The sequence below is a fragment of the Cornus florida genome, unplaced genomic scaffold (genome assembly GCF_030987335.1).
Source record: "Cornus florida cultivar Cherokee Brave unplaced genomic scaffold, ASM3098733v1 CherokeeBrave_3.0.0_Hap2_Chr09, whole genome shotgun sequence".
Classification (NCBI taxonomy): Eukaryota; Viridiplantae; Streptophyta; class Magnoliopsida; order Cornales; family Cornaceae; genus Cornus; species Cornus florida.
The window spans coordinates 85,927,143-85,955,119 of record NW_026775579.1 but is presented as its reverse complement, the minus strand read 5'-3'; the positions used below and the strand labels follow the sequence as shown (position 1 = coordinate 85,955,119).

The 27,977-nt window shown below is 35.2% G+C and overlaps 5 protein-coding genes across 7 annotated transcripts; 4 read left to right on the top strand and 1 right to left on the bottom strand.

Moving 5' to 3' along the window:
- The first annotated feature begins 1,794 nt into the window (after nucleotides 1-1,794).
- On the top strand, nucleotides 1,795-3,057 carry LOC132273061 (aspartic proteinase CDR1-like). The gene has a single exon (XM_059774094.1). The coding sequence runs from the start codon at nucleotides 1,795-1,797 to the stop codon at nucleotides 3,055-3,057; it is 1,263 nt and encodes a 420-aa protein (XP_059630077.1).
- Nucleotides 3,058-4,434: 1,377 nt separating this feature from the next.
- LOC132274862 (uncharacterized) lies at nucleotides 4,435-12,495 on the top strand. Of its 2 annotated transcripts, XM_059776204.1 has the most exons (4): nucleotides 4,435-4,520; nucleotides 5,928-5,993; nucleotides 6,256-6,315; nucleotides 11,495-12,495. In XM_059776204.1, exons 2-4 carry the CDS (start codon nucleotides 5,975-5,977, stop codon nucleotides 11,734-11,736), a joined length of 321 nt encoding a protein of 106 aa, XP_059632187.1. In that variant the 5' UTR covers nucleotides 4,435-4,520; nucleotides 5,928-5,974; the 3' UTR covers nucleotides 11,737-12,495. The 2 variants fall into 2 exon arrangements, 1 of the variants encoding a protein (XP_059632187.1); XR_009470532.1 differs by lacking the exon at nucleotides 6,256-6,315.
- A 3,898-nt stretch (nucleotides 12,496-16,393) lies between these two features.
- LOC132273060 (luminal-binding protein 5-like) lies at nucleotides 16,394-19,817 on the top strand. The gene is made up of 7 exons (XM_059774093.1): nucleotides 16,394-16,445; nucleotides 16,799-17,066; nucleotides 17,246-17,457; nucleotides 17,694-18,416; nucleotides 18,540-18,694; nucleotides 18,809-18,891; nucleotides 19,105-19,817. Exons 1-7 carry the CDS (start codon nucleotides 16,394-16,396, stop codon nucleotides 19,592-19,594), a joined length of 1,983 nt encoding a protein of 660 aa, XP_059630076.1. The 3' UTR covers nucleotides 19,595-19,817.
- A 624-nt stretch (nucleotides 19,818-20,441) lies between these two features.
- On the top strand, nucleotides 20,442-21,650 carry LOC132273059 (protein ASPARTIC PROTEASE IN GUARD CELL 1-like). The gene has a single exon (XM_059774092.1). The coding sequence runs from the start codon at nucleotides 20,442-20,444 to the stop codon at nucleotides 21,648-21,650; it is 1,209 nt and encodes a 402-aa protein (XP_059630075.1).
- A 1,779-nt stretch (nucleotides 21,651-23,429) lies between these two features.
- LOC132274860 (uncharacterized) lies at nucleotides 23,430-25,256 on the bottom strand. Of its 2 annotated transcripts, none has more exons than XR_009470531.1 (2): nucleotides 24,613-25,256; nucleotides 23,430-24,259 (listed from the first exon to the last, which is right to left on the bottom strand). XR_009470531.1 is itself a non-coding variant. In XM_059776203.1 (2 exons), the coding sequence occupies exons 1-2, from the start codon at nucleotides 24,690-24,692 to the stop codon at nucleotides 23,790-23,792; spliced, it is 366 nt and encodes a 121-aa protein (XP_059632186.1). In that variant the 5' UTR covers nucleotides 24,693-25,218; the 3' UTR covers nucleotides 23,430-23,789. The 2 variants fall into 2 exon arrangements, 1 of the variants encoding a protein (XP_059632186.1); XM_059776203.1 differs by having other exon boundaries at nucleotides 23,430-24,075; nucleotides 24,613-25,218.
- Between the last annotated feature and the right edge of the window lie 2,721 nt (nucleotides 25,257-27,977).

The following is a 27,977-nucleotide window of genomic DNA, read 5'->3' as shown; positions in this document are numbered from 1 at the left end:
TCCAACACCCAAAATCATCTACAATCATTTGAAATAACTTAATAAATTACCTCCATCAACTAAATAAAACAAATAATATACTTAAAACTAATCGTCAAAATAAACAAGGGTATATAGCTAAGCACCTCACCACGGGAATCACTCATGCCATAATGATAAATTGGAATAATTAAACCAAAAATAATTCAGTCAAGCTCTAGTCCTTCATGTGCCTCTGTCACGTGCTAATTATTGAGTATCTGAAAGATGTTGAAAGAGTGACACGTTCGGCAAGAAAACTGTTTAATATAATCACTGCTCAACAAATCGATTTTACCTTATATTCCCACATATGAAAGTAACTCATAAAAGGTACATTAATTAAGTAGTATAACTTAAACTCAATTTATTTAATTAATTCCCATATATGATCACTGTAGTATCAACTTTTAAAAAAAATTATGCACTTGGCGGGGCAACTTTATATCTGTTTAGATCTATCAAGAATTCGTTTGGTTGTTTAAAGACCCACAACTGCAGTACTTCAAAATTTTGATTTCTTAAGAAAGGTTTATGAACTTACATGCCATGTTTTATAAATTTTTTGAAATTTTTTCATACTAATTAAATACACGGTATAAAACATACTTTCATTTCATTCACTTCATTTTCTTTAACTCTCACTTTCCACTACTAATTTTCATCTAACCAAACAGAGTAGAGATAGAAATAGAAATAAAAGAAGTTCAATGAAAATTTTCCAAACATTTTAGAAATTTGGATTGTAGTAACTAACAAAAAAAAAAAAACTCGGAAATTTTTTATTTTTTTTTATAAAGTCTTATGAATTTACAATAATGTCTATTATTTTCTGATATGTTTCATGCTATTTAAAATATACAATAAAAAATTTATTTTCCTTTTATTGACTTCACTTTTTTTAACTTTCATTTTCTACTATTTCTTTCCATATAACTAAAGAGAGCCTTGGATAAAATTCCAAAAAAAAAAAAGAGAGCCTTGGATTTCTTGGTTTCTTTTCCTTGAGAAACGGTATGCTAAGAGTGTTTATTAATTGATGCCAGAACTTCCCAAACCTAAACAACAAAATTTCAAACTAAAACACTTATTAACAAGGAATTGGCCCCATTCTTGAGCAGTAGAGTTCATAGGAACTTTAATCAATTGATGCCTGCGTTAATATGATTCAGGATTCAGTTTTTTGCAAGACATATCCACTGTCCTAACGCTCATCTGTCATTAACTTTTAATTCCACTCTAAATATGATAATGGTGGATAAAACAAGCTTAAAACGAAAATCATAAAAAGAAATACCAACAAAATTTGCAGCAGCCCAGTGAAACTCTCAGACCATGAAGAGAAGGTAGGAATTGGCTGCAGAAAACAGCATTTACTGGAGATCTAAGACCATATTTGAGCAGGGAAAAGGCACTAAAAACAAAACCAGCATCCCTCGCAGACTTTTCATTTTTTCATACTAAATTCATGGTGTAACCAACTAAAGATCTACCTACCAACTACAAATCAAAACACAAAGTTTTCATTTTTCATACTAAAGCTATACCTACCGAGTTACCAACTACTAATCACAACACAAACTTCTCATTTTTCATTTTTTATTGGCAAGTAAACTTTTCGTTTTTCATTTTTCATTTGTGAGTACACTTCTCATTTTTCACCAATTACAAACCTACCTCACTCAACAGCTATATATATATATATATATATATAGCCCAACGATACAATACTTAGTACCATTCGTCTCAACTCTATAACTCAACTCTACAGTAGTTATGAAGACCTTCCTAGCCTTTCTTATGGTTGTCTCAACCATACTGCTTGCAGTGGCCAAACCGGCCACTAAATTGATCATCCACCGTGATGATTCACTTCTCTCCAACCTTAGTGCCGCAGATATAGAGCACTCAATGGCTAGATTTGCATATTTATATGCAAAACTAGCTGGAGTGGTTGGGGAAGTCGTTCCCCAAAACACATTATTTTTCGTAAACGTTTCGATAGGTGAGCCACTTGTTCCACAACTGCTGGCACTGGACACGAGCACGGGCTTATTATGGGTTCAATGTGTCCCGTGCATCAATTGTGCAACCCATTCGAGTCCCACATTCAACCCTTCCATGTCAGCCACATACACGAGCCTTCCATGCAAGTCGTTGTACTGCCGTCAGCTTCCAATCATCAATGGATGCGACTTCGAAGAGCATTGCAGGTATGCCATTCCAGGAGATGACAACACGATGACGGAAGGACACCTCGCAACTGAAAAGTTCACATTCATCACTTCGGATGAAGGCATAAGTGATGTCTCCAATGTTGTGTTTGGTTGTGGACACCAAAACAGGGCGGACTTGGGCAAAAGGAATGGGGTTCTGGGACTTGGACCTGACCATGAATCTAATATATCTCTGCCTTACCAATTGGGTTCTAAAACATTTTCTTATTGCATCGGCGATATCAATGATCCTCACTATGATTACAACCGATTAATTATTGGGGACCGGGCGAAAATTGAAGGCGATTCGACTCCCATGGAAATCCACAAAGGGCTATATCATCTCTCCTTAGAAGGTATAAGTGTGGGCGAAAAACGACTCAACATCAGACCAGGGATATTTGAACGAGATTCAATGGGCAATGGTGGTGTGGTCATTGACTCCAGCTCCACCGTGACCTATTTAGTAAGGGGTGGGTTTGAACCCCTCAGTGCTGAGGTACAAAGTCTAATGGATGGACTATTGAACAGGGTGAGCAATCCTAAAAGAGATGACCATCTTTGCTACAATGGAGACATCACCCGCGACCTCACCGGATTTCCGGTGGTGACGTTCCATTTTGCCCGAGGGGCAGAAATGGCGTTGGACGTCAACAGCCTTTTTCGACAACATTCCCCAAATGTATTCTGCATGGAAGTGCTGGTCTCTCATCAGATGAGCCTACTAGGAATTATGGCTCAACAGTCCTATAATGTTGGCTATGACCTAAATGGTATGAATATATACTTCCAAAGGATAGATTGTGAGCTTGTGGACGAATGATCTCCTAGCTATATGCTTGGGAATAATGAAGAAATTTTCTATTTGTAATATCAAAATAAATTTGTAGACTTTTATTGACAGTAGAATTTTAGAAACTAGATCTCAATCATAATATTCATAAACTAGATAGACTATTTCATTTGTCTATATGAGTATTTATGCACAAAAACATGCTTGATGTATGCTAATGGATTCATGTTTCGCAATCTCGAACTATTCGGATGAAGATGAAAGTATGTGTTTGCTTGTGAAAAACCTAATTATAGTGTTGAAGAAATCACTTGCTGGTGAATTTACGGGATACTTTCAAGTTAGTTAGATTTGCAATCTCCAAGGGAAATTATAAATTTTAACAAAAGCTGACACTGATATGAACCATTAGATTTTGTTTCTCAAGCAGCTCATTTCAAAACAATGCACGTGCCAGATTGAACTGTATTACTTTCCTCTCAACGACTAGTGATTTTTGTTTGATTTTTGCTTTATTTATTTTTATTTTTTGAGATGTTTCCTCCTTAAGTGTAATGCACAACAAATTAAACATTTGTGTAAGATGAGAGTTGATCATGTGATGTTTCACATGGGGAGAAGTTGTTAGCACTTATAAGAGAATGTCTCCTACTTGTGTAGATGCATTTAAGAAACTGTGAATAAGGAGAGTGTGCGAAAGCGGATAATACTACATGGGACGGAGCTTGACAATTGGCATTATAGCCGATCTTTGGCCGAAAATCAATTTTAGTGTGCTCAATCTCGTGAGGATTAGGCCAGCGAAGATGTTGGGTCCTAAGTCTTAAGAGGGAGTGATTGTGATGTCCCACATAATTCTACTTGGGCCCCAAAAAACTAAAGAAGAAAATGCTATATAGTTCAACTGCCAATTAGTATACCACTCTTTTGCAGTAAACTTAGCTTTGGATTTTCATTTGCTTTCCAGGGCAACAATTGACTCAATTTGCAGTTAAATTGCTATTGTGCGGACCATGTAAAATAAACAATTAATCAAGAGGAGGATAAAAGAGTTTTTTTATGATAAAAGTAATGAATTTTCTACATTTAATCACAGGATGAGACAGTTTATCGAGATTGATGAAAAGTCAAATGTCGGAGGGCTCATGAGTCTACAAGATGGGCTAAGCTTAAAGAACTCCCAATAATGGGCCTAATCCATCTAAGCCCAATTTAAATTTCTTCTATGAAGCCGACATAAGTTTGGTGGAAGGTCTCGCAGCCCATTGGCATATTAGGCCCATTTAGTAAAGAGAACCCATCTGACAATGGATGGCCGAGATTTCATACATCCGATTCCAATTCATCTTCACCGTCCAAAACTAGGGCAAAACTCGACCTCATCAAGCCTCTCGCCTTTTAAACACTCCTTACTCCAAACCTCGCTCTCTCTGCGCGGAAGCTAGGGTTTTGTTCATTCGTGAAGAACGAGTCGACCTTCACTTCGCGATAAGGTTTGTCTCTAAATCAATGGATAGTCTTCGTTTACGTGCCATTCAATTGGTAACCTTCAAGTTTATTATATGATCGACTGAAGTTTTCGCTGAAACGTTTCATTTTTAAAATTTTCACTAATTTCATCTGTTCTAACCTCCACTTTTCAAGTCATTTTATGTTGGATTTGCTTTTCCTCTGCTTTTTCAATAATGTGGAGACATCGATTTATTTCCATACATTTCACATATGAATGTGCTTTTATTTGTGTGTGCATAACTGTGTATCTATGCATGTTTTATTTGTATACTCTGAACTTGCCCTCTCTCTCTGCAACTGCAAACTACAAAATCTACAAGTATCAGAAGTACAAAACATATATATTTCAATTTATCTATCTGTCTGCAAGAATCAAAAGTTCAAAACCTATTACCTATATCAAAACCCATATCGGCATATCATTTTAGATTGTTCAAAAAATCAAAACCCATATCTTTCAGTTTCCATTGCCCGCTGTTCCAGTTCGGGTTTGCCGTTAGCAAGCTTCAGCTGCTGGCCTGCTGTCTCTCAACTCTCAAGCTTGCCCCCCTCTAACTTGTACGTATGGTTTTTGTTTTAATTTTTTTTCTAAATCAACTAATCAAGGCCTGTAAAGACTAATTCTTGTTTTGCAAACTAAATCCTATTTGGTGAAATTTTTTATGATCTTTTTATTTTTATTTTTATTTTTTTTTATTACAATATAAAATTTGCTTGCATTTCATTTTGAGGTAATCACCGTAATCTACATTTTATTTCAGTAAAACAAATATAGATTTTTTTATTTCTATAACTTTTATTTTTTTATTTTTTATTTTTGTCAATTATGTCTATACAAGAAAATTTAAATCTGGGCATGAAAAAAGAAAAAAAAAAAAAAAAAAAAACAATCTGCATTGGACTGAATTGGATTAGGAATCTGCAGATACTGAATCCGAAACAATTTTTATCAACATGCCAAGCTTTTTGAAGATGGAAATCTTTTCTTTTCAGAACTAAAAAAAAAATCATAACAAGAATTTTGACAAGCAAAAGTACTTAATATTGGGTAAAGCTCCAAAGTTACTACTTGAAAATTAAAATACTTACAAAAAGCATGCTTTTGAGTGAATTCCATAATGTTGGAAGGGGCTTGCCGTGAACTACCTCACACTCTGCTTCCACTAGCACATTCTCAAATAGGATTAGTAAATTGTTCCGGTTCCACTAGTACTCTGATATTGATTTGTTAATTTTGAAGATTATCTACGGATAGGTGTCCAGCATTTTGACTGAAAGCATAGTTGGATTGGGATGATACAAATTGTGCTTAGATGGTGATGTTTTAATTGTTATGAGTGAGATTGTGAAACATTTTCCTCACAACTTGAGTGTTTTCTTATTTTTAGAGTTAGCATCGAGCCTTAACATTTAGCAAGAATAAGGTTCAAGAAACATGCCTCCTCAATCATCAGGTAACCAACTCTTACTTTTTCTAACATTTTAATTTGCATTTTTAGCTGTTGGTTACGTTTATTTATTCATGTTTCATATATTGATTTTTTGTTTTTGTTTTTGTTTCTATATACATATATATAATATTGTTATGATGTGATGCTTGAATAATTCATTAATGGGAATTAAAGACTTGGAAGTTTAGTTTCCAATTTCAGAATATATGTTTTACAAGTTGATTAACGCTTTTAAAACTTTTCCTCTTTTGTCCTAATAATATAGGTCTCCTTTCTGAAAGAAGAGAGTTGATGGGAATGGGTGGAGTAGGGAAAAAGAAAATTGGTATGTTTTTTTTGCCTAGCTAATTGAATTATATAAATCCAGTTACCGTTGTTGGTTTTAAAATGACCAATTATGATAGGAAGTCTTTTTTCAGTTTATCTTAATCAAATGTATATCTATACAAGAGGATTACGTGATTCTAGATGACGATTCTAGATGAGGATGTTGATGTCAACGTTATGAGGATGTTGATGTCAACGTTGACTCTAGTGATGACGACGGATTATATTGATAATTTGTTGATGCATTCAAATTAAGTCAAAAGCACTTAGAATTGAAGGAAATTTAGAGTTGAAGACATATTATTGAGCATAGTGTCTAATTCTTTTAGTTACAAGAATCTTTGGTCACTTCACACGTGATGTATGTAATATGATTCATTTACTTGGGTTCTCTTCTTTTTCATCTCTCTAAACCTTAATTTTATCTGTGAAAAAGAAAAGAAGACTCTATGCACTATGCAATTTTAATTTAACTTTATCAGTTTGAGCATTGACAGAGCTTCTGAAATGTTGAAACTGTAACAACAAATAAGAGAGAGTCCATCAATAAGAATTACCCAACTTAGGACAAAATAAGTTCTGTCTTGACTAATATTTGCATGGGAGACTTCTATAGATATGGACTTGTAGAGTGAAAGATATATGGTTGGGGGCGCAAAAATGTTCGACAACTGTGAACCAACGATAGGGTTGTGAGCTTTTAGCTTGCTTCATGCATCGGATCTAGGAAGTGTACAACAATGAAATGGAAAGCTCTAATGCACTCAAAGTTACATATAGAGACAATAATTAATATTATATATTTATAACTTTACTAATATAATATGATACTACGTATATCATACATATATACATACATATATATATATATATGTTTGTAACTTTATACTGGGACTTAGATATATTTTGATTTAGCCCACCCCATTGAGAAATCCTGGATCCGCCCTTGTCTACTCCACTCCCCCCTTGAAATAATTCGATTAAAGCTTATGCATTTCGTTGATTCTGCCTCCGCTCGACTCATTTGTAAGCGATTGGGATCTTCCGACCTGCGTCCTCCGTACTCCACCACGACCACCAGACTAATGTTGTTGCCTGAGTCCTAGCTCTGTAATGTCACCACCGGAATGCGACTGTTAGTCAAGGGAGTCCAAGTTGGACTATAGTATTGGGTTGGGCTTTCTGGCAAACCTCCATGGGATGGTAATTTTTTACTTTTATTTATTAATATACATAAACAAATTCTTAGGTTTGCATAAAAATTCAACTTTATCATAACTCATTAATAAGAAATATTTCAGTAAAATAAATGAGTCTCCATAAGTGATTTAATAAAGAATAGGATAGTGTTGATAAGGTGGGTTTATGGATCGTACATTTTAGTGTTGATAATTTTAATTTTAATTTTTTATTAGTACCTATTTGAATCTCTCTTGCGTGCCTATCTAATCAAATTTCATTTTAATACCAAGTGATTCATTTATACTGGGATCACTTGTTGGTACTGTATGATTATACTGGGATACCGTCTACAAGTGATCCCAGTATCAAGGGAATTACTATAAATTTTACAAAATTTTCTCATGGAAGAACGATATTTAAATAACAATATACACTATTTGGAGATTTTTTACATGGATAGTGCACAAAGTGTTGTTCATCCAAGTAATTTTTATATTGTCATGTGCTAGACAGTAAAATGGTTGGTTTTTCTTATTGGAATTAGATTTCAAGGTTCTTTGTATTGAAATTAATTGGTAAATTTATTATGCCCATTGCCATGGGTTTCAGTAGGTTGATATTCGAAGCTGTGTGTATTATGTCCATGAAAAACATATTATTTCTCTTTCTGTTTGATGCACAAGTATGCCTGATTTCTTTTTGAAGATGGGAAGTGATATTGATAAATACCTCATGGGGTCGTTCCCAAATTTGCTGATTTGTGGTATTAATATATGCAGGATCTTCTGAAGCATCATATCTTCCTTCTTATGTTATTTTTTCTTATTACCTTATGTGGTTTGAGTTAATTGTAGATTTTGAAGGTATTCTGTTGTATATCATCTTCCCTCAAATGATTTAATGAGCATTCTTTGATTTTACCTGTTTATCTGTTAGGTGTACCGCCTACTCATTATTTAATGAGTTGTGTTGATAATGCCTTATAGTAGATGGAACAGTTCATGCTAAAACTGATTTAATCATGGCAAATATGCTTAGGATATATATCCTAGGTTGGCATGGGTAATTGAAAGTGTTACTTACCGTTTCAGATATTATCTGTGCTATTGTTGGCACAAGGAGGTTCGTGCGACAATGTTTGGGATTTTAGATAGTCGGGTTGTGTCGATCTCTTACTGGTTGGTCCGACATGGAAGCGAGGTTATCTAATAAGACCTTGACTTTATGTAAGGATACATTGGAGAACCATGCTCTCTTTTGGTAATGAGTGCTCACGGTTTGGAGGCGACAGTCGGATTTTGTAGATAGTTGAACTCGTACCCGATTTCGGGTTGAGGTTGGATTGGGACAAGCGTTAGGCCAACAACTCCCAAACCAGATGGCTTTAGGGACTTCAGCATTGCACAACCATTCTATGTTTCGCTTAGCCATACACTGACTCCAAAAACCAATGCAACAACCTATCTCAAAACAAACGTGAGCCCTTACCACAATGGTAAGACTCTTACAATCCATCTTTGAATCTAAGGGTACATCGACTGCGGAATTCAGAGGTTGAACAGAAGAGGAAAGTACTGTTGATCATCGAAAAGGAAAGAACAACACATTAGGACATCGTTTCCCACTTAGGACACAATTACCTATATGGTATATGTTCAGAGTTACCAAAATACCGAAAATCCAAGTTTCAGTTGGATTCTGTCTAGTGGGAACCGGTTGGAGAAATGGGAACCAGTAGCAAAGTACGTCGGAAATCTTCTGACCTTCTTGAACCGGTAGCCAATTTGGGAACCGGTAGCTCTTGAACCGGTTGGAATTGACTGTGGTCCTGAAAAGATGGCACTTGGATACTATGTGCTATGCATGAAAGATGTTAAACACGAAGTGTGCAAATCATTACACAAGGCAATAATATATTTAATAAGGAAAACATATTCTCATGAATACAAACATAGCAACTATGTTATCCAATGTTCAAAACGTAACCAAATGAATATACAACAAGTCCAAGTCCATGATTTGAATATAGAAACCACTTCTAAAACACAACTAGATCATGGAGCAAATTGATAGAATTTAAATAGATAAACACAATTAAATTCTCTAGATTCTGATTCAATTCCAAATAACCTCAATTTAATTGGCCTTATTATAAACATGTCAAATACATCTCAAAAGCTGCACTTATGTGCACATTACATATTTAAAACAAAATATACATATTTTGACATATTAAACCAAAAGTAAGGCAATTCATGCTAACAAGTGCATGAATAAAGTCCTACAAAATATCCCAAGCATCGAAAGTGATCTAGGGATGTGATGCATCCCAAAATAGAGTTGTATGTCGGTTTCTGCAATGGTTTCGTTGTGAAATTCCTTGTACAGGAGTTGTGACATTTATTTTGTCTTAAGTTGTCCACTTCCCTAAGGTGGGAAGTGCCTAGTGGTCCGTGGCGTTAATGCGATCTAGAGGGAACTAGGGAGAGACCCTAGCGTGGTTGAGCAACCAAGGTCTAGAACGACGCCATGGAGGTGCCATGTGGTCGAGGATAGCTACCCAATCTTTCCCTCGTGGCGCCAAAGAGGTGCTATGGGTCGAGTTGCATTAACGATTTGGAATGGTGAAACGGAATTATTTCGGAAAATGAGGAGCCAAATAAGAGCTTAATTAAAGCAATTCTGGGATTAAACAAAGAAAAGAGCAAAGTGGAGAAAGAAGAAAGCAAATGAAGCCAAAGGTGGGAAATAGCAAAGTTCGATGGATCCAACTTCAAGTTTCGATCGATTGAACAATAATCGATCTCAGCACCTCAAGATAGATCCAAGCCTTGGCCCAACAGTATAAAGTCCAAAAGTTCGATCCTTTTTCCTTTCACAACCTCAATTTTTGTGCTCAGATTTGATTCCGGTTTTGCATGCATTCATGATATTTGTTTTCCATGATAGTGGTATTCTTACTTTTCTAGAAAAACATGTTGTTGTTGTTGCCACCCACCGTTTATGCCAGCAGCTCCCCTCGAGCCATGAAAGCCCGCGGGCGCTCGCTAGCGTACCGCGGGCGGATCGATCTTAAGTCATTCCAGAAGTCGTGCCAAGTTTTTGAGAGTTTTGTTTAGAAAAGGATTGATTGCATCCTAATTAGGATCGATCGTTGAGATAGATGATCCCGGATTCGGATCGGGATTGGAGGTTGGTGACTAGGCCCGAGTCCGACTCGGAAGTGACGGTGTTGAAGAAAGTGGTGAGAGTTATGAGGAGGAAGATGAGATGGGTGAAAGATGATTGCAGATATGTGAGAGTGCAGAGAGAGAAACTCGGTTACTGTCGCTCCGGCCGGATCCGGCCAATCAAGAACCCGGATCAGTTGAGACTCACCGGAACTAGATGAACGGAGCTCGCTGTTGGGTCAGTCCAGGCTCACATCGGATTTCATGTAAGTCAAAGCCTAGAGCTCTTGTCGGTTTTCATCGACGTCGAAGCTCAGAAGTCGCCGAAACAACACGTTAATTTGGGTACTTGAAAAAAGGGATGTGGATTTGGCTAGGATACAATAATACTTGAGTTGTTATCTGTATATATATTAAGATTTATATTCATTATTTTTAAGAAAAGGGCCACTGCTTGGTGGATTGTAAAAATTCGGGTTGTAAAGGATCAGAATGCAAATTTGAGTTTGAGAAAAACCACTTTGTGTAAATAATACCAATGTTAGGTCGTTAAATAGTTCCATCCTTCCAGCATACTGGACCACCCTGAATAATGGCTTTCTTCTTTGTCGTTTTTTTATATTATAAGAATCTATGTAATATTGAAGTTGGCATGAAGCTTGTGTTGCACGGGCATGGGCCAGGCAGCCACTTAACAGAAAAATTTTACCTGTTGGGCACAGCTTGAATATTGTATCGTGTTATTTTGTATCCATTTGTAATGCATTTTCCATTCATTTATGTTTATACTTTCCTGATCTAAAAAGGCTTTATTTATTTGTACAGTTGAGGAGTTGCAGGGTTTTTGTGACCCAAATCCCATAGAATATACTGATGTGGATGTAGGAGAACAACCTCGTAAGCCTGGGCTACAATCAGAAGCAAGCATGCAGCCTGTAATTACTGGGCCTACAGCCTGGTGGGAACAACCTCGTAAGCCGCTACAATCAGAAGCAAGCATGCAGCCTGTAATTACTGGGCCTACAGCCTGGCGGGAACAACCTCGTAAAAGCCTGGGCTTCAATTAGAAGCAAACATGCAGCCTGTAAACTACTGGGTCTACAGCCTGGTGGGAACAACCTCTTTGACGTGGATTATGTTGAGGAAGATTTGTAATGTAGCCCTCCTGGAAGGATAGGGTTATATGTCGTGCCAGCGTTATGCTCGGTATGACAGTGGAAGCAGCAAAAGGACAAGAGCACGCTAAGGAATTGTAGATAGCAATCATCAAGGGGTCCCATTGTACTCGAAACGGCTTTATTTATTCCTACAGGAGGTTTTTGTGACCCAAATCCTACAGAATGTACTAATGTTGAAGGAGTGTTGTACTGGGCGTTCGTTGATATGGATAAGATTTGTGAACAATATCAGTAATGATACCAAGGTCCTCGTGGAAGGATATGGGTATCTGTTGTGCGAGCGTCTCAGCTACGCTCCGAATGACAATGGAAGCAGAAAAAGGACACGCTGGCGAATTTTAGGTAGCAATCATCAAGGGGTCCCATTGTACTCAAAACATCTACCTTACTACTTGGCTATGGATAATAATTCCGATTACCCAAGTTATCGGGGTAGAGACCCTTTATAATCGCAATTCTTCGGTTCTTATTTTGTTAAGCCTTCCCTGAATCAGAGTTTTGGCTTTTTTGTTTGCTCAGTTTTCAGCAATATAGTGCAACATAGAATATAAATTTATATTTTTATTGAATTGTTTTCAATAATGCTTTGTAAAATAGATATAAACTGTAAAAAATGCCTTGTTTTCTATATTTTCATATAGAGTAAAAGCTTTTGTTTGGACTGCCAGTTAGGAATCGCTGGCTTTCGTCTTCTCATTATCGGGGAAAACAAATATGGGTTTTGGCAGTGGCATGGTAGACTTGTACATTGATTGTCAGAGGTGGAAATATATGACTACTCCTCCATCAAGAATGATTTCAAGTCAAATCTGCATAATGTCTTGATCTGAGTCGGCTTGTATAGCATTTTAGAAACTAGATCTCAATCATAATATTCATAAACTAAATAGAGTATTTCATTCGTCTATTTGTATTTATACACAAAAACATGTTTGATATATGCTGATGGATTCATGTTTCGCAATCTCGAACCATTCGGATGAAGTTGAAAGTATGTGTTTGCTTGTGAAAAACCTAATTTTAGTGTTGATGAAATCACTAGCTGGTGAATTAAAAAAGTTTGGAATAATGTTGTTGGTAGCATTCAAGACGGGTATCATTACTCTTTCATAAATCACCAAGTGCATAAAATGAAAAAATAATAAAGCCAACATAAAAAAGAATATTTATATTCCTAACAAGTTTAGTTATTTTTGATAAGTAATCTAAACTAAAATATTTATATTCATACCAAGTGGTATAAAATGAGAAAAATAATAAATAAAAAAATCAAATAAGAATATTTATATTCATAGATAGGAACTGAGGTTCGATTTCCTTCTTGAGTCCACAGAAAGAGCAGAGAGCTAGTCCCACCAGCAACGGCATGGGAGAAAAGACTTCATCATCTACGCCACCATATTTTTGAGAAAAAATAAGAAAAAAAAATTCACGTATATAAACTGAAAAAATGAGTTATTGGAGCAGACTGCAGATTATGAGATACGAAATAAAGAAAAATAAAATTAGAAAGGTAATCTTTACAAAGACAAATGGTTTATGATTCATCAATATGACAATAACTAATGGGACACCTAACTGCAGTTAGGTGTCTAAATGTGATGGTGTGAAAACAAATGGGCAATTCTTGGGTCCTGCCATGGCGACTAAATGGTCCTCTAAAATGATTTGGACCGGTAAAAGTCTGACATCTGTTTAAAAGTAAAAAAGAAAAAAGAAAAAAGAAAATTAAAGATGGAACATACATATGTTTTACGGTTAGGTGTCTCATAGCGATGGTGTCAAACCAAATGGACAATACTTGGGTCCTGATACTCTGAGGTGACTTGGACCAGTGAAAGTCTAATATCTATTTAAAAGTTTTTATAAAAAATTGAGTAAAGTGCACTAAATCTTCCTAAATTTTATTATCTCTCAATAAATCCCTTAAACTATGAGAAAGACACTTAATTCCTTAAACTATTTAATTTGTTGCAAATGTTAAGTTTTCATTAGAAATTTAACAAAATATTTGGCACGTGAAGGCCAAAAAATTTTAAAAGACAAAATTAGCACTTCTGGCCATCAGTAGATAAAATATGATATATATCTCTATATATACATATATACATTTGTGTGTATGTACAAAACCCAACCCTCCATCTTCAAACCCTCTTTCAGGGACACATTCACAAATAAAATGCTGAATTGAGTAATCAAACAGCAGGCATTGATTCTGTATACATTGGGTGAGTTATTCCCTTGTCAAAATTTCATATACAAATACTTTTGTAATATTAATCGATACACAAATCAACTTAAAATCAATTTTTTAAGGTTTACGAATATTTAACACCCCTGTAGTATGTATATACTAGTTCATTTAACCTCCTATAGGTTCTGAAAATACTGTAATGTTTATTGTAGGTCTAAATGAGAACCTCTAGTCAATTAGTCGTTAACGGAGTGATAAATATACTAAAATATCTTTCCTACAAATAAAAATAAATAAAAAATCAAAGATTTATATACAAAAGGGAATGACATTTTAGAAATCAATAAAGAGAAATTTTAGTATTTATTAAAATTTAATAAGTTAATGAGTCATGTGCCAGTCACATTTTTTTTAACGTATATTTTTAATGGTAATCTCAACATAATTTAATGGTTGAGATTGCATCATCACTAATGGATCTCATTTATCAATTCAATCTCAACCACTAAATTCTGTGTAGGATCTCTCCTGCACCGGAGAGGATCCTTGTTGGTGTTAGATACTTGACTCATATTTGAATGATAACTCTTTTACACTATGAAAAAAAATAAAAAAATAAAATAATAAAAAAATAATAATATATGTAACCAAGAGGCTGGGAACTGTTAAGAGAGTGCTGGAGTTAAGTAGCGCAAATATATTTAACCATAAATTAAAAAGCCATAGGCAAAAGCCCACTAACTAATTAGTACCAAGAATTTTAGAGCTGGCCATTAATTAGAGGAACTTCTAAAATATATATAGCACATTTATTCTTAAATTTTCTATGTACTGAAATCTAGAACAAATGTGTTAGAAATTGAATTTAAGTATGTTGAAATCTCTTATAAATATTATTATTCTTAGTTATAAATATTATTATTCTTAGTTTCAATACCCTTTTTTGTGTTTCATGCATGCCATGCATGGTCGTTTAAAAAAATTGAGAGGGATAAGACTATGAGTTGATCAGCTTTTGATAAAAAAAAAGGAGTAATTTTTATTTATTTATTATTATAACTCCTCGTAATTCCCTTGATACTGGATCACTTGTTTGTACTGTATGATTATACTGGGATACTATCTGTAAGTGATCCCAGCATAAATGAATCACTTTGTATTAAAATAAAATTTGATTAGATAGGCACACGCAAGAGAGATTCAAATAGGCACTAATTAAAATTAAAATAAATGAAATCTGAACTCTCATACATTGATTTTGTAGACATTGGATGACTTCTTCTCTTGTCAAAATTTAATGTTAATAGATACAAAACTCAACTTAAAATTAATTTTTTTTAAGGCTTATTAACTTTTAACACCCTTGTAATATATATATATAATTCATATAATCTCCTATAGGTTCTGAAATTCCTCTAACCTTTATTGTAGGTGTAAATAAAGACTTCTAGTCTGATCATTAATGAGGTCATAAAAATATTAAAATACCCTTCCTATAATTAAAAATAAATAAAAATTTCGTTAATGTAAAATTACTATTATATTCTTTATTTTTGAAATTTATATACAATGACGTTTTGGAAATCAATAAAGGGTAATTTTAGTATTTATTAAAATTTAATAAGTCATATGCCAGTCATATATTTTTAACATTATATTTTCAACGGTAACAAACGAAAAGTCTCTTTACTATATTTTTAAATTCTTTAGGGAGTTATATACCAAGGTAAAAAAAAGATGTTATTTGTTCAAAAAATAAAGTGTTTTAAGATACTTAAAGCATATTTGAATGATAACTCTTTTACACTGCATTGAATTTTTTTTTTTTATATATGTAACCAAGTGGCTGGGAAATTTTAAGAGAGTGCTGGAGTGAAGTAGCTAAAATATATGTACCCAACATTAAATTAAAGAAGCCATGCACAAGAGCCCACTAACTAATTAGCACCAATAATTTTAGAGCTGGCCATTAAAGGAACTTCTAAAATAGATATAGATGGAAAAAAGAGCCTACGTAGTACAAATAAAATTGTAGATACCCAGTAAAAAATTGGTGAAATATGTACAATAATATATATATATATATATACACACACACACACACTTGTGATGAATTATGCCATACACAAAACACAAGTAAATCTAATATATTATAGTATCATACTCCCAACACAACTGAAATTCCAAATACAACTTGCTATCTTCTACAGTAAAGAACTTTTAGGATAATTTGTTGAATCTAAAACATATCACAAAGCTTCAACTGGTTTCCTACTTGGAGTCCGAATACGAACACCAAACTATAAATATAACCCCTCAGACACTCCTCCATTACATCAGAGTTAATTCAGGATGAGAACAACAAAGGCTTTCACGTTGGTTTTTGTTCTTCTTTTCGTTTCAGGTAATCTTTGTTTTTGGGTTTGTTGTTTTGTTTAGTAATTCATTCTCTCAGTATAAAAATAAGGCTGTTTTTGTAGAAGTACTCGTTTTTTTAATCGAAATTTATTTTTTACCCACTTGTTAAAAAATAATTTTAGTTTCAGAAAACTATTCTCCTACTCGTTTTTAAGAACAATTTTCTGTTTTATGCCAGGTTCACTTTTTTGAAAACTTGGTTATAAAAAAATCTGTTTCTCAAATAACTCTCTTTTATATTTCTATAGAAATAGTTTTCTGATTAGTGAATTTGGTGTCGTTCGTTTCTGATTTGAAGAAATTCATTAGACTAAACTATTCTTGTTTGAATTTTTGAAGAACTTTTGGTAGGATTAGCATTGGCTACCGAGCAGTCACCAAAGCTTGGAACAGTGATTGGAATCGATTTGGGGACTACATATTCTTGTGTGGGTGTTTATAGAAACGGTCACGTTGAGATTATAGCGAACGATCAAGGAAACAGAATCACTCCATCATGGGTGGCATTCACCGACACTGAGCGTCTGATCGGAGAGGCTGCAAAGAATCAAGCGGCCCTTAACCCTGAACGCACAATTTCGGATGTCAAGCGTCTTATTGGAAAAAAGTAAGTGAAATTTTACATGTTTGCACTAAAATCTTTGTGATTTTTGAGTAGAGTAATGATACAAAGTCCGAGAATTCATAATGATTACGTCAAATACATTTTACTTGTAAACTATTTATCATTATTCTTTTGTGAGTATTATAGAGTAATTAGATTTTGATCTACTGTGTCTTGGGTAGGTTTGATGATCCAGAAGTTCAGAGAGATATGAAGTTCTTACCTTATAAGATTGTAAACAAAGATGGGAAGCCTTATGTAGAAGTGAAGATGAAAGGTGATGTCAAGTTATTTAGCCCTGAGGAAATCAGTGCTATGGTTTTGGGGAAGATGAAGGAGACAGCAGAGGCGTATTTAGGGAAGAAAATCAAAGATGCTGTCATCACTGTTCCAGGTAGAATTTCAATTTCAATTCCTATTATAATCTCTTTCGCTTTTATTTACATGTCTATATAAAGTATGATCCCAAAGTTATATATATCCAACTCTTTATATGAGTGGGGATGACGTCATTCCTTATTCATATAAATTTAGTTGGATGTGTCACTCTCGGACTTTGTATCCTTAATTTTTAAGTATGAAAATTTTGTCACATGAGCAAATGGATGATTAATGTTGGGTTTTTTGTAGCTTATTTCAATGATGCACAAAGGCAGGCCACAAAAGACGCAGGCACCATTGCCGGGCTGAACGTGGTTAGGATAATTAATGAGCCCACAGCGGCTGCAATTTCCTACGGCCTGGACAAGAAAGGGGCAGAGAAGAACATTCTTGTTTATGACCTTGGTGGTGGTACATTTGATGTTAGCATCTTAGCCATTGACAATGGTGTTTTCGAAGTCCTAGCAACTAGTGGAGACACCCATTTGGGAGGTGAGGATTTCGACCACAGACTGATGGACTATTTCATCAAGTTGATCATTAAGAAGTACAACAAAGACATCAGCAATGACAAGAAGGCTCTAGAAAAGCTTCGCAAGGAATGTGAGCAAGCTAAGAGGGCACTAAGTGGCCAGCGCCAAGCTCGTGTGGAGATTGAGTCTCTTTTCGATGGTGTTGATTTCTCGGAGCCATTGACAAGGGCAAGATTCGAAGAACTTAACATGGACTTGTTTAAAAAGACAATGAGGCCAGTGAAGAAGGCTCTGGAGGATGCACGTTTGAAGAAGAATGATATCCATGAAATCGTTCTTGTCGGAGGGAGCACTCGAATTCCTAAGGTGCAACAGCTTCTCAAGGATTTCTTCGATGGCAAAGAACCGAGCAAGGGTGTTAATCCGGACGAGGCTGTGGCCTATGGCGCAGTGGTTCAAGGTGGAATCCTTAGTGGCGAAGGAGGGGAAGGAACCGAAGGTAAGAAGAGGAGATCTAGTACTTTAATTAATTTAGAATAACTATTGAATTAAACCAAAATTAATTAACTGAGAAAGTACTTTAAATGTGTAATGTGGTTTCTACTTTTTTGGTTTTGTGCAGACATTGTTTTGTTGGATGTTGCTCCGTTGAGTCTTGGTATTGAAACTGTTGGTGGGGTCATGACGAAATTGATCCCAAGGAATAATGTTATCCCAACCAAGAAATCTCAGGTTTTCACCACTTACCAGGACCGGCAGACCACAGTCTCAATCAAGGTATTTGGCAAATAAACACACGCATATATGTATATGTATGTTTGATAGATTAAGTTCTTCTTCTAGGACGTACAATTTTAGAAATTAAACTAATGTATGTTGGAAAATCTTTAGGTTTTTGAAGGTGAGAGAAGCTTGACAAAGGATTGTCATGAGCTTGGAAGGTTTGACTTGTCCGGTATTCCACCAGCTCAAAGGTAAGATAATAAAATTGCCATCATCTTATACTTAATAACTTAAGATTTGGTTTGCCTATAATGAAATTGAAATGTCAAAGAGTGTCAAATAGTAATGACAGGGAGTCCTCGTATTTAATGATATGATAATGTCATAATGTCAAAATATGCCAAATAAGGTGATAGTCATTTATATAGGATACATGCTGATTATGGTTGTGATGTTTCTTTCAGGGGAATGCCCCAAATTGAGGTCACCTTTGAGGTTGATGCAAATGGGATATTACATGTGAGGGCAGAGGACAAGGCAGCGAAGAAGTCGGAATCCATAACCATCACCAACGACAAGGGGCGCCTGAGTCAGCGGGAAATCGAGAAGATGGTAAAGGAGGCCGAGGAGTTTGCAGAGGAGGACATGAAGATCAAAGAGAATATAGATGCCAGGAACAAGCTCGAGACTTACATTTACAGCATGAAGAACACCATTAATGATGAGGACAAGTTCAGTGATAAGATTGATTCGGATGACAAGGAGAAGATTGATGGGGCATTGAGGGATGCCCTCGAATGGTTGGACGACAACCATGCCGCAGAGAAAGATGACTTTGAAGAGAAAATGAAGGAGTTGGAAGCTGTATGCAACCCAATCATAAAACAGGCTTATGAGAAGAGTGGTGGAAGTTCTGCTGATACTGAGGATGAAGAGCCTTTTGATGAGCTATGAGAAAAAAGCTGGATTTTAAGATTTCCTTTTTCTTTTTTTTTTCCCCTGTTTTAGAACTTTTTTCCTTCTACATTTCTTTAGGAAATTAGATTAGATATTGTTGTACCTACCACAATTTCTAAAGCATTGCGGACTATTGGTGAAGGGATCCGAGATATTTTTGGTTTTGTGCATATATATGATCCAAGATCTCCTCGGCCTGCGGGTTCTTTTTCTTTTTCTACTTGATTTCTATTCTTTAATTCAAAAGATTGTTTTTAATTCTTTCGAAGTCATTGGATCCTTTTCCTGATTCAAGAATCTCTTCCCTTCTTCCACTCTGTCCCAAAGAGTAACTAAGACCAATTTTTCCATGACAGTGTATGCTAATCTTCATAGAAACTTTAAACTAATCAAATGGGCTATGTGGTTTGATGTATTATTGTAGCTGATCTATGAAAATAAGCACTATTAAGATTTTGTATACAACAGCAACAACAACAAAAGGTAAGGTTTTAGGTTTTCAATGCCAATCTCATTTCATGATTAAATACTTTTTTGTATTCTCCCACAAGCTTGATGCGACGGTAATGTTTGTTGCAATTTAGTTCAGCAAAAATCTTTTTGGTAGGTTCTTGGTTCGTTGATTTTGGTAAGTTCCTGGTTCTCAATGCTGATTTCATTTAGTGATTATTTATTTGTTTATTATTATTATTATTTTGTTGTATTCTCTCACAAGTTTGACACGAGGACAATGTCAAGTTACTATATATATCTCCATCCTCACCTCTTAATTTCTTCATCCCACAACTCGTTTGTTTGTTGATTTCATACCGTTATTTCCGTACTTCCATTTCCATCTTCGGCAATGGCTGCTAAAATTTGCATTCTTTTATCCTTCAGTTTGAGTATTTTAGATTCTGTTTTGTGTGTTCTTGGCCTCTCCCGTTCAACTCAACAACTACCACTATCAGCGCCATCACTATCATTTCCTCGTGATTCATACCGCATGTCACTCCCAATCTACCCTCTATTCACAAGGAAAACCCAATTTAAAGACTTGGATTCTTTATTGATAGCTAGACTCCGAGATGACGCAGCTCGGGTGAAATCAATAGATGCTATAATGAACATGTACAAAACGAGGAAGGTATATGACATTCCTGTTTCCTCCGGATATGTTTTGTACAATGGAGATACATTTCAGTACGTTACTTTAGTTGGAGTGGGTCAACCAAGTCAGTATTTTTACTTCATACTCGACACTGGTAGTGACCTTAATTGGGTCTATTCGGATCTCTGCAACGTTTGTGGACACGACTTATTCTATAGGAATATGTCATCCACCTACAAAGAGATCTCATGTTATATGGAGCAATGCCAATATGTCAGATACCACACGTGTTTGTACCAATCATGCTATTACGCTTTGCGATACGGTGACGGTGCATCCGCGGCCGGGATTTTGAGTCTGGAAAAGTTATCCTTTGGTATCAACTCTTTCAACAATCTACTGATCGGGGCTACTAGAAGAGCCCAGGATATAGCTGTCACACCTGGGTTGTTAGGGCTCAGTCGGGGCAAGCTTTCCCTAGTCTCGCAGCTCAATGCAAGCTCATTCTCTTACTGCCTCGTACAACACTCTTCGACAGCATCATCGACTCTAGACTTTAATACCTCCATACTACCCGGCTCAGATATCACTGCATTACTTCCTCATGATATCTTCTACCAAGTCACACTGACATTAATCAGTGTGAACCGGCAGCAGATTCCCGTCGTATCCGGAAGATACGACGGAAAGATGAATATTGACTCAGGAACTATAGTGACTCGTTTGCCGAGTCGCATTTACTATCAGTTTAGAGATGCATTTATTCAGACTTCTCGGGGCTTTTCAAATCGAATTAGCTATGACGGTTTTGACACATGTTATGAGTTTTATCATGTTGTAGACCCAATTTTCCCACTCGTGTGGCTTCATTTTGGCAAGACTATACTGCGATTAGGTCCAGCAAATGTTTTTGTGGAGCTTCCTTTGAGACTTTCCTTCCAACCAATGCAACTCCTATACTAGGAAACACGCAGCAACTAAATACGCGTGTAACTTTCGATCTCGCCAACTCGATTGTTGGTTTCAGTCCCGACGAATGTTAGTGCGCCTTATGTTGGACCAAGTTTTGTACCATGAGAAATAAAATTTTAAAGTTCACTCGCTACAAGACATGTATAATATTTACATATGTTCTAATAGATACTTGTTAATATAAAGAAGATTTAAGTAAGGCTATGGCCTTAAATTTGAGGGAAATGAAAACATGAAATTCATATAGCAACTTTCAAATAATTAGAAAATTATTCTACCAATCAAACTATAAGAGCTTTCTATCCTTTATTTATTTATTTTTGTTATAGACAAAATTGTCCCTCAAATTATATGAGACGCTACCTACCCCAAGTTTAGCATCAAAATCAAGAGTTTTGCTCTCCCATCATTCAAATAGCAAAAGAAAGTATGGGCAAAATCATGATAAAAACGGCCTAACAATACCAAGACCACAACAAGAAAGGAATACACCCATATTTCACCATAATACACGTCCATATTATATATATGTGGTGGAGAAACTGGTGATGTAAATTACTTTATATATATATATATAAAGTAATTTACATCACCAGTTTCTCCACCACACTTAACCAAAAATATATAATTTGCATAAAGCAGTTCATATATCATACGAATTATGTCACAATTTCTTTATAAAAAGGAAGCATATATCCCTTTGATGAGTACTACCAGTATACTAGAAGGCTTATACATAACTAAAATATTGCAAAATTGTAGCCTACAGATGACATGAAACACACACAAACCCATGTGTATATATAGAGAAAATTTTTACGTTTCCATTTAATTACATGTCTAGATGACAGCAAAAGATAGGGAGGAGCGGAGACTTACAGTAGGTATAAGTGACCAAGCAAAAAGCAAAATGGGTCTCTTTAGAAAGTTGAAATTTCTATATCAAACTCAATAGCTGCAGTGTTATTTGAATCCCGAAATAGGCCCGCCCTACCACCCTAAAATTTTTTGAGAGGTGTTAAATAAACTTTAAACATGAGACCCTCTACACATAAGTTTCACACGAGTAAAAAGATATTATAAAAGTGCAAACTTTTCATTAAAGTAAATGTGATGAGTCGCAAAATTATTAATTAAAGTGCTCAAATCAACTTTCTCCAATATATCATAGATAAGATAGTTAATCCATTCATTTTAATTCTCATTCCTATCTTCATTCATTAAATCTCTATATTCATTAAGATTTTCTTCATTTCTATGTTCTTCATTCACCAAATCTTCAACTAAACTCTTAGTTTGTAGTTTGTGTATTTTTTCTAAAAAACTTATAAATAGCGCCTTTTTGATATTGAATCAATTCTTTTTTCTTATCTTTTATTTATTTATTTTTTTTTCATACCTATATTCTAATTTTCTTGTACACATAATTGTCAAAATTCTTAAAATCTTAAAAATCTAAATAATAGGAAACACAATCAATATAAAACTAAACTTAAAAAAAAAAAAATGATTTACCGAAAGAAAATATAGATTAACTCAATGGCTCAATATGCAATAATATGATTTACAGAAAAACAAAAATACCTCATGAGATTCTGATCATAAAAATACACCTGCAATCGATAATATTATATCATTCATAATAGAATTATAAAACAAAAAATATATATATATATATAGAGAATATGATTTACATGGTGGAAAAAATAAAACCTTTGTAAAAATTGGAGAAGTAGTTACAATTTATAGAGACAAGAGACTAATAGTTCAGCCATGAAAAAATGAAAATACTGGATAAGGAAGTAAAAAGCTGAGGAGCCAAACGGCCAACAGCCAAGAGCCTTCAAAGGGCACAAAACATATAAATAATTTTTTTTTTATGCAAGAGGGAACAAATATATGATAGTGCGTGCTTACTTTTAAGAAAGGAAAATGATAAAGGGGCGAAGTGTAACTCCCGAATAAACGACCGAAAAAGCCACGTCAGATTCTATAAAACTCTTGCTTGTGAGTAAAAGAGCCACTGACGTTGACCTTGAAGAACTTTCCCGTCAAAAACAGAGAAGACCGGAGATCTGAAGAAGATGGTGGGATCTCCGTCGGGGTTAACCTTCCAGATGTAGTTGTCGGCTACGTTGTTGGGGTCGTCGAAGGAGAGCGAGGAAGATTCGACTGCAGGTGCAGATGCGGAGACCGAAGATTTGGAGAAGATGGTGGGATGCGACTGTGATGGACTCCGGCAGTGATGAGGTCAGTGAGTTTGGTTTCATCGATGTGGCGGCCGTTGTCTGGCCTGAACCCTCGGCAACAAAGTCCGCCTCCTCTTCTTCCCGCCCCTTCCTCTAGCTTCCCCCTATGCCTTCGCAGCTGAAGGACCATCCTCATCACCGGCGACAATTGCCGGAGCTCCGACGATCTGCGAATCATCCATTTCGTGAATTGAATCATGCTTCATCAAAAAATGGGTTCCGAGCTTCCATGTGGAAGCTCAACTTGACTGAAAGAATTGAATATTTTGTAAAGTTCATCATTGGCTGAGCCCAGTGAAGAATCCACAAATGGTGCATGCATAACAAGTAACTGATGTTCTGGATAGAGTCCTATAAAAACATAAAGGCACAGCATATAAAATATTAGGCAAGTAGAACATACAACAGTTCATGGTTTGTACTTCTGCAAGAACCAAGGAATGATAGGGAGAAGAAATCCCCCATGTCAAGGAAAAGAAATGTGCAAGAAAGGCAATTAAAAACTTCAATCACTTTTTATCGTCTGAGACCCAATAGAATAAAGATCCCAATCAATCTAGCATGACACTACTTTTAACTCAGATTGAAATTTCCATTCTCTGGATCCTAGAACAACATGAAAAATGGGATTCTTAATTTAATTTCTTTTGCTTTTCCCCAAATTTATCATTTTTCATCAAGTCATCAAGCAAATCGTGAACCACCGTCGTGAACTGCCGCTGCCCATCATCGGATTGTCCCCATCGCCGGTCGCCGTCTGTCTCGTCGGATATCGAGAAATCATCGTCGCATATTGAGTTTCTTGATGGCGACGAATATCAGCCGGCCGTTCAACCCATAAGCCGGCTGTTCAACCCAGATTAGCCACAGCCGAGCCCCGAACCGCCCGTCACCGCCGCTGTGAGATCACCTTCCTTCCCCCTCCCTTCTTTTTTTTATTTTTTTTATTTCTTTTACCTACAAGTGATGAAGGGTGAGGATGGCTCTGCCACAAAAGATTCGGTCTTTTTTTTGTGATACATTTTGGTTTCCTATCACTGTTCATATTTTTTTTTTTTTTTTTTATTTTTTTATGTATATATACTTTGTGACAAATTATGACAAAGCTAAAAGTGCACAAAAAAAAAATCCAAGAAATGTACAGTGGAAACAAAATGAAAAACTAAGCATCGCACCCTGAACACAAGATTTAATGTGATTTGGGGTTTAGTTCACGTCTTATATTAAGATGGAGATGTACTATAACTTAATACACCCTTTTGTTCTTTCTCTCTATTTTAGGATTTTTCCTCTTCCTAGCGGAAAAAAAATACAAGCCTAGTACCTTTTTATATATATATATGTAGAGGTTACAATAAAGACGCGTCAAAATATTTCGTTCGGTCGTTGTTGCCACCTAACCTATATATATATATACTTTGCATCTCTGGAGGACGCATCAATTAAATCAACAACCGTGATTGCTTAGAAATTTTTTAAGGAAGGATGTGACATTAAAATTCTTTGGGTCGGGCAGTCACATATCAAGCCAACAATTCAATTTTCTGGCCATTTGCTATCCTCCATTTATAGCGATTTGATATTTTTTTATAATAATAAAATAAGAGGAAAAAAAAAAAAAAAAAACAGGGGAGGGAAGGGATGAAAGAAAAAGAAGAAAAAATTGCATTTTGACATTCGATATCGACTAGAGGGTTTCTAAACCGACAAGGCAATTTCGTGATTATTCTTATTTTTACTTTACTATATTATTCACTCTTCACTTACCTACCCAAAATATAATAATAAATAAATAAATAAAATCTAATATTAATACATAAAAACCATTGAAAATCTAATTACTCCCATACTAAATTCTTGAAAGTATCAGACAGAAATATTAAATGCACTATTACACGTTAACTTTTGAAATTTTAAATACAAAAACAAACAAAAACTATTTGTGAGCAGCATTCATGTGATATTTGTTTCACTCTAATAAATTATTGTGCTTCACATTATTATTATTGTGGGAATGCTAACATATACAATTTCAAATATAAAAAATCATTCCTTAGGCTCTGTTTGGTTGGATGGAAATAGTAAGAAAGGAAAGAAAATGAAAAATGAAAAGAGAAGTGAAGTGAATAAAAAGAAAATTGATTTTCTAGTATATATTTGATTAAGAGAAAATTTATCCAATAAAATATTACAATAATGCTTGCGGCCGCATAAGAAGAAACTTCCTTCTTATGTTATGTTGAGGTGGCCTAATAAAATTTTAAATTGCGTTAAAAATTTTAAGACAAAAGAAAAGAATGACGTAACTCTTCCTTCTTGAGATTATCGGAGGAACCGTCTCAACAAGTAGGGGAGTCAACCCCTTTTTAGCTCCCTGATTCAGCCCACTATCTCCCCCTGCAGGCGGGTATACCCACCCGTACCGATTATAATAACTCCGACAGAAGATCCTAGTAGACTTCTTAAGCGAAGGGATCGCTTTACGGGGAAAGCTCATTGAGTGAGAGATTTCTCGGTGCTTGCAAATAATAAAAACCCATATCCTTGCTCTCTCAAACCAATTCTCATTACGTTAATAGGAGAAGAAAAGAAGTGTCCCTCTCCCACTGTAAATATACATCTACACATATCTATATGTGGGTGTATATATATATTTTCTATTTGTTGAAGTTTTTCTTAAATTAAGATCATTGTTTAAAATCGTGAGACCAAATTTAAAATCAAATAAAGTTATATTATCTATCTTTCTCTTTCTAGATTTCAATCTCGTTGATTAATTTATAATTTGAATCGATCGGCATTGTCATCATCTTAGGGAGGAAATAGTTAACCGTTCTACTACAAGAAGCATTTGATTCTATACTTCCACTCGTGTTAGTTTTGGCAATGTCGTTTTAGGGTTCGACAATAAGTTTAGCTCCAAATCCATGAAGCCTAATCGGAATCGGATCGATTCCATGAAATGGGAGCTCGTACGCCAGTGGCCTTTTCATCAAAGCCACCGTTATCGGACTTTATTGGAGAGCCTGTTGATACTTCGAGATGGGAGATAACTTGTACAATTTTTATTCCTTGTAATCATCTTTTTCTTTTATCTTACAAGTTTAATACATGTTGAAGTTTTATTGGACTACCTCATCGTAAGAAGGAAGTTCCTTCTTATGTGGCCTAAGACAAGCATTGTTCAAAATATTATGTTATAGTTTAGATACCTAAATTGTCCTTATTTTATAAAAATTGTAAAATAATAAAAAATTAATTAGTAATATGTATATAAAAAATGATAGAGTTTTCAATTAATTTAGAACTTGTAAATTACTATTTATTTCATTCATATACGATGAAAAATAACTAAAATGAAAGTCAAATTAATTAAAACCCTATCAATGATAAAGTTGTTCGTGGACTACAATTCTTTGAAACCCAATAAAAAAAATACGATAAAATTATTGCGTAAAAAAATTATTTTCACGTGAAAATAAAATTTTCTCGTGTTTTACAATTTTACAATCTCAATTATCAGTCGTAGTCCAGGTAATTTTACAATTATTCTGACACTTGTAATTTGAATTACTGGATTAGATATCATCATGATAACTATATGGACTTTTAATCTTACCTCAGGTTTGGCCTAATTGCAATTAAATCGAAACTTTCCTATTTTTTTTGCAAAGACCCCATTGTCAGATTTTGTTGTGAATTTCCTTATCTACCCTCCTTATTATATTATAAAAGTAATCAAAATATCTAAATATATCAAATGTCAATTTTACCCCCTATTCTTACAACCCCACATTTGTTACTCAGCGTCAATAGATCAGATCAGTCTCCACCAATCCCCACCTCCATCAATCTCAGCCGTCTCTCTTTCAATCTCTAGGTACAACAACAGCCGCGCCACCACCATCGCAATCCCCACCTCGTCAACCACCACCACCACCATGGATTCCGCACCATTCCACCTCCACAAACACCGCCACATCCCCACAACCACCACCATCTTCACCCCCCAAACCACCACCACCACCAAATTTGGTCTCAAAAAGTACTCCCCCTAAATTTTTAATTT

Coding starts and splice junctions, on each gene's coding strand:
- LOC132274862 (XM_059776204.1), top strand. Junction 6,316..11,494: donor AGTAGGGAAAAAGAAAATTG/GTATGTTTTTTT, acceptor TTATTTGTACAG/TTGAGGAGTTGCAGGGTTTT.
- LOC132274860 (XM_059776203.1), bottom strand. CDS start 24,692: ATGATTTCTCGATATCCGACGAGACAGACGGCGACCGGCGATGGGGAC. Junction 24,076..24,612: donor GGCAGCGGCAGTTCACGACG/GTGGTTCACGAT, acceptor GATGATTCGCAG/ATCGTCGGAGCTCCGGCAAT.
- LOC132273059 (XM_059774092.1), top strand. CDS start 20,442: ATGGCTGCTAAAATTTGCATTCTTTTATCCTTCAGTTTGAGTATTTTA.
- LOC132273061 (XM_059774094.1), top strand. CDS start 1,795: ATGAAGACCTTCCTAGCCTTTCTTATGGTTGTCTCAACCATACTGCTT.
- LOC132273060 (XM_059774093.1), top strand. CDS start 16,394: ATGAGAACAACAAAGGCTTTCACGTTGGTTTTTGTTCTTCTTTTCGTT. Junction 16,446..16,798: donor TGTTCTTCTTTTCGTTTCAG/GTAATCTTTGTT, acceptor GAATTTTTGAAG/AACTTTTGGTAGGATTAGCA. Junction 18,892..19,104: donor GGTATTCCACCAGCTCAAAG/GTAAGATAATAA, acceptor TGTTTCTTTCAG/GGGAATGCCCCAAATTGAGG.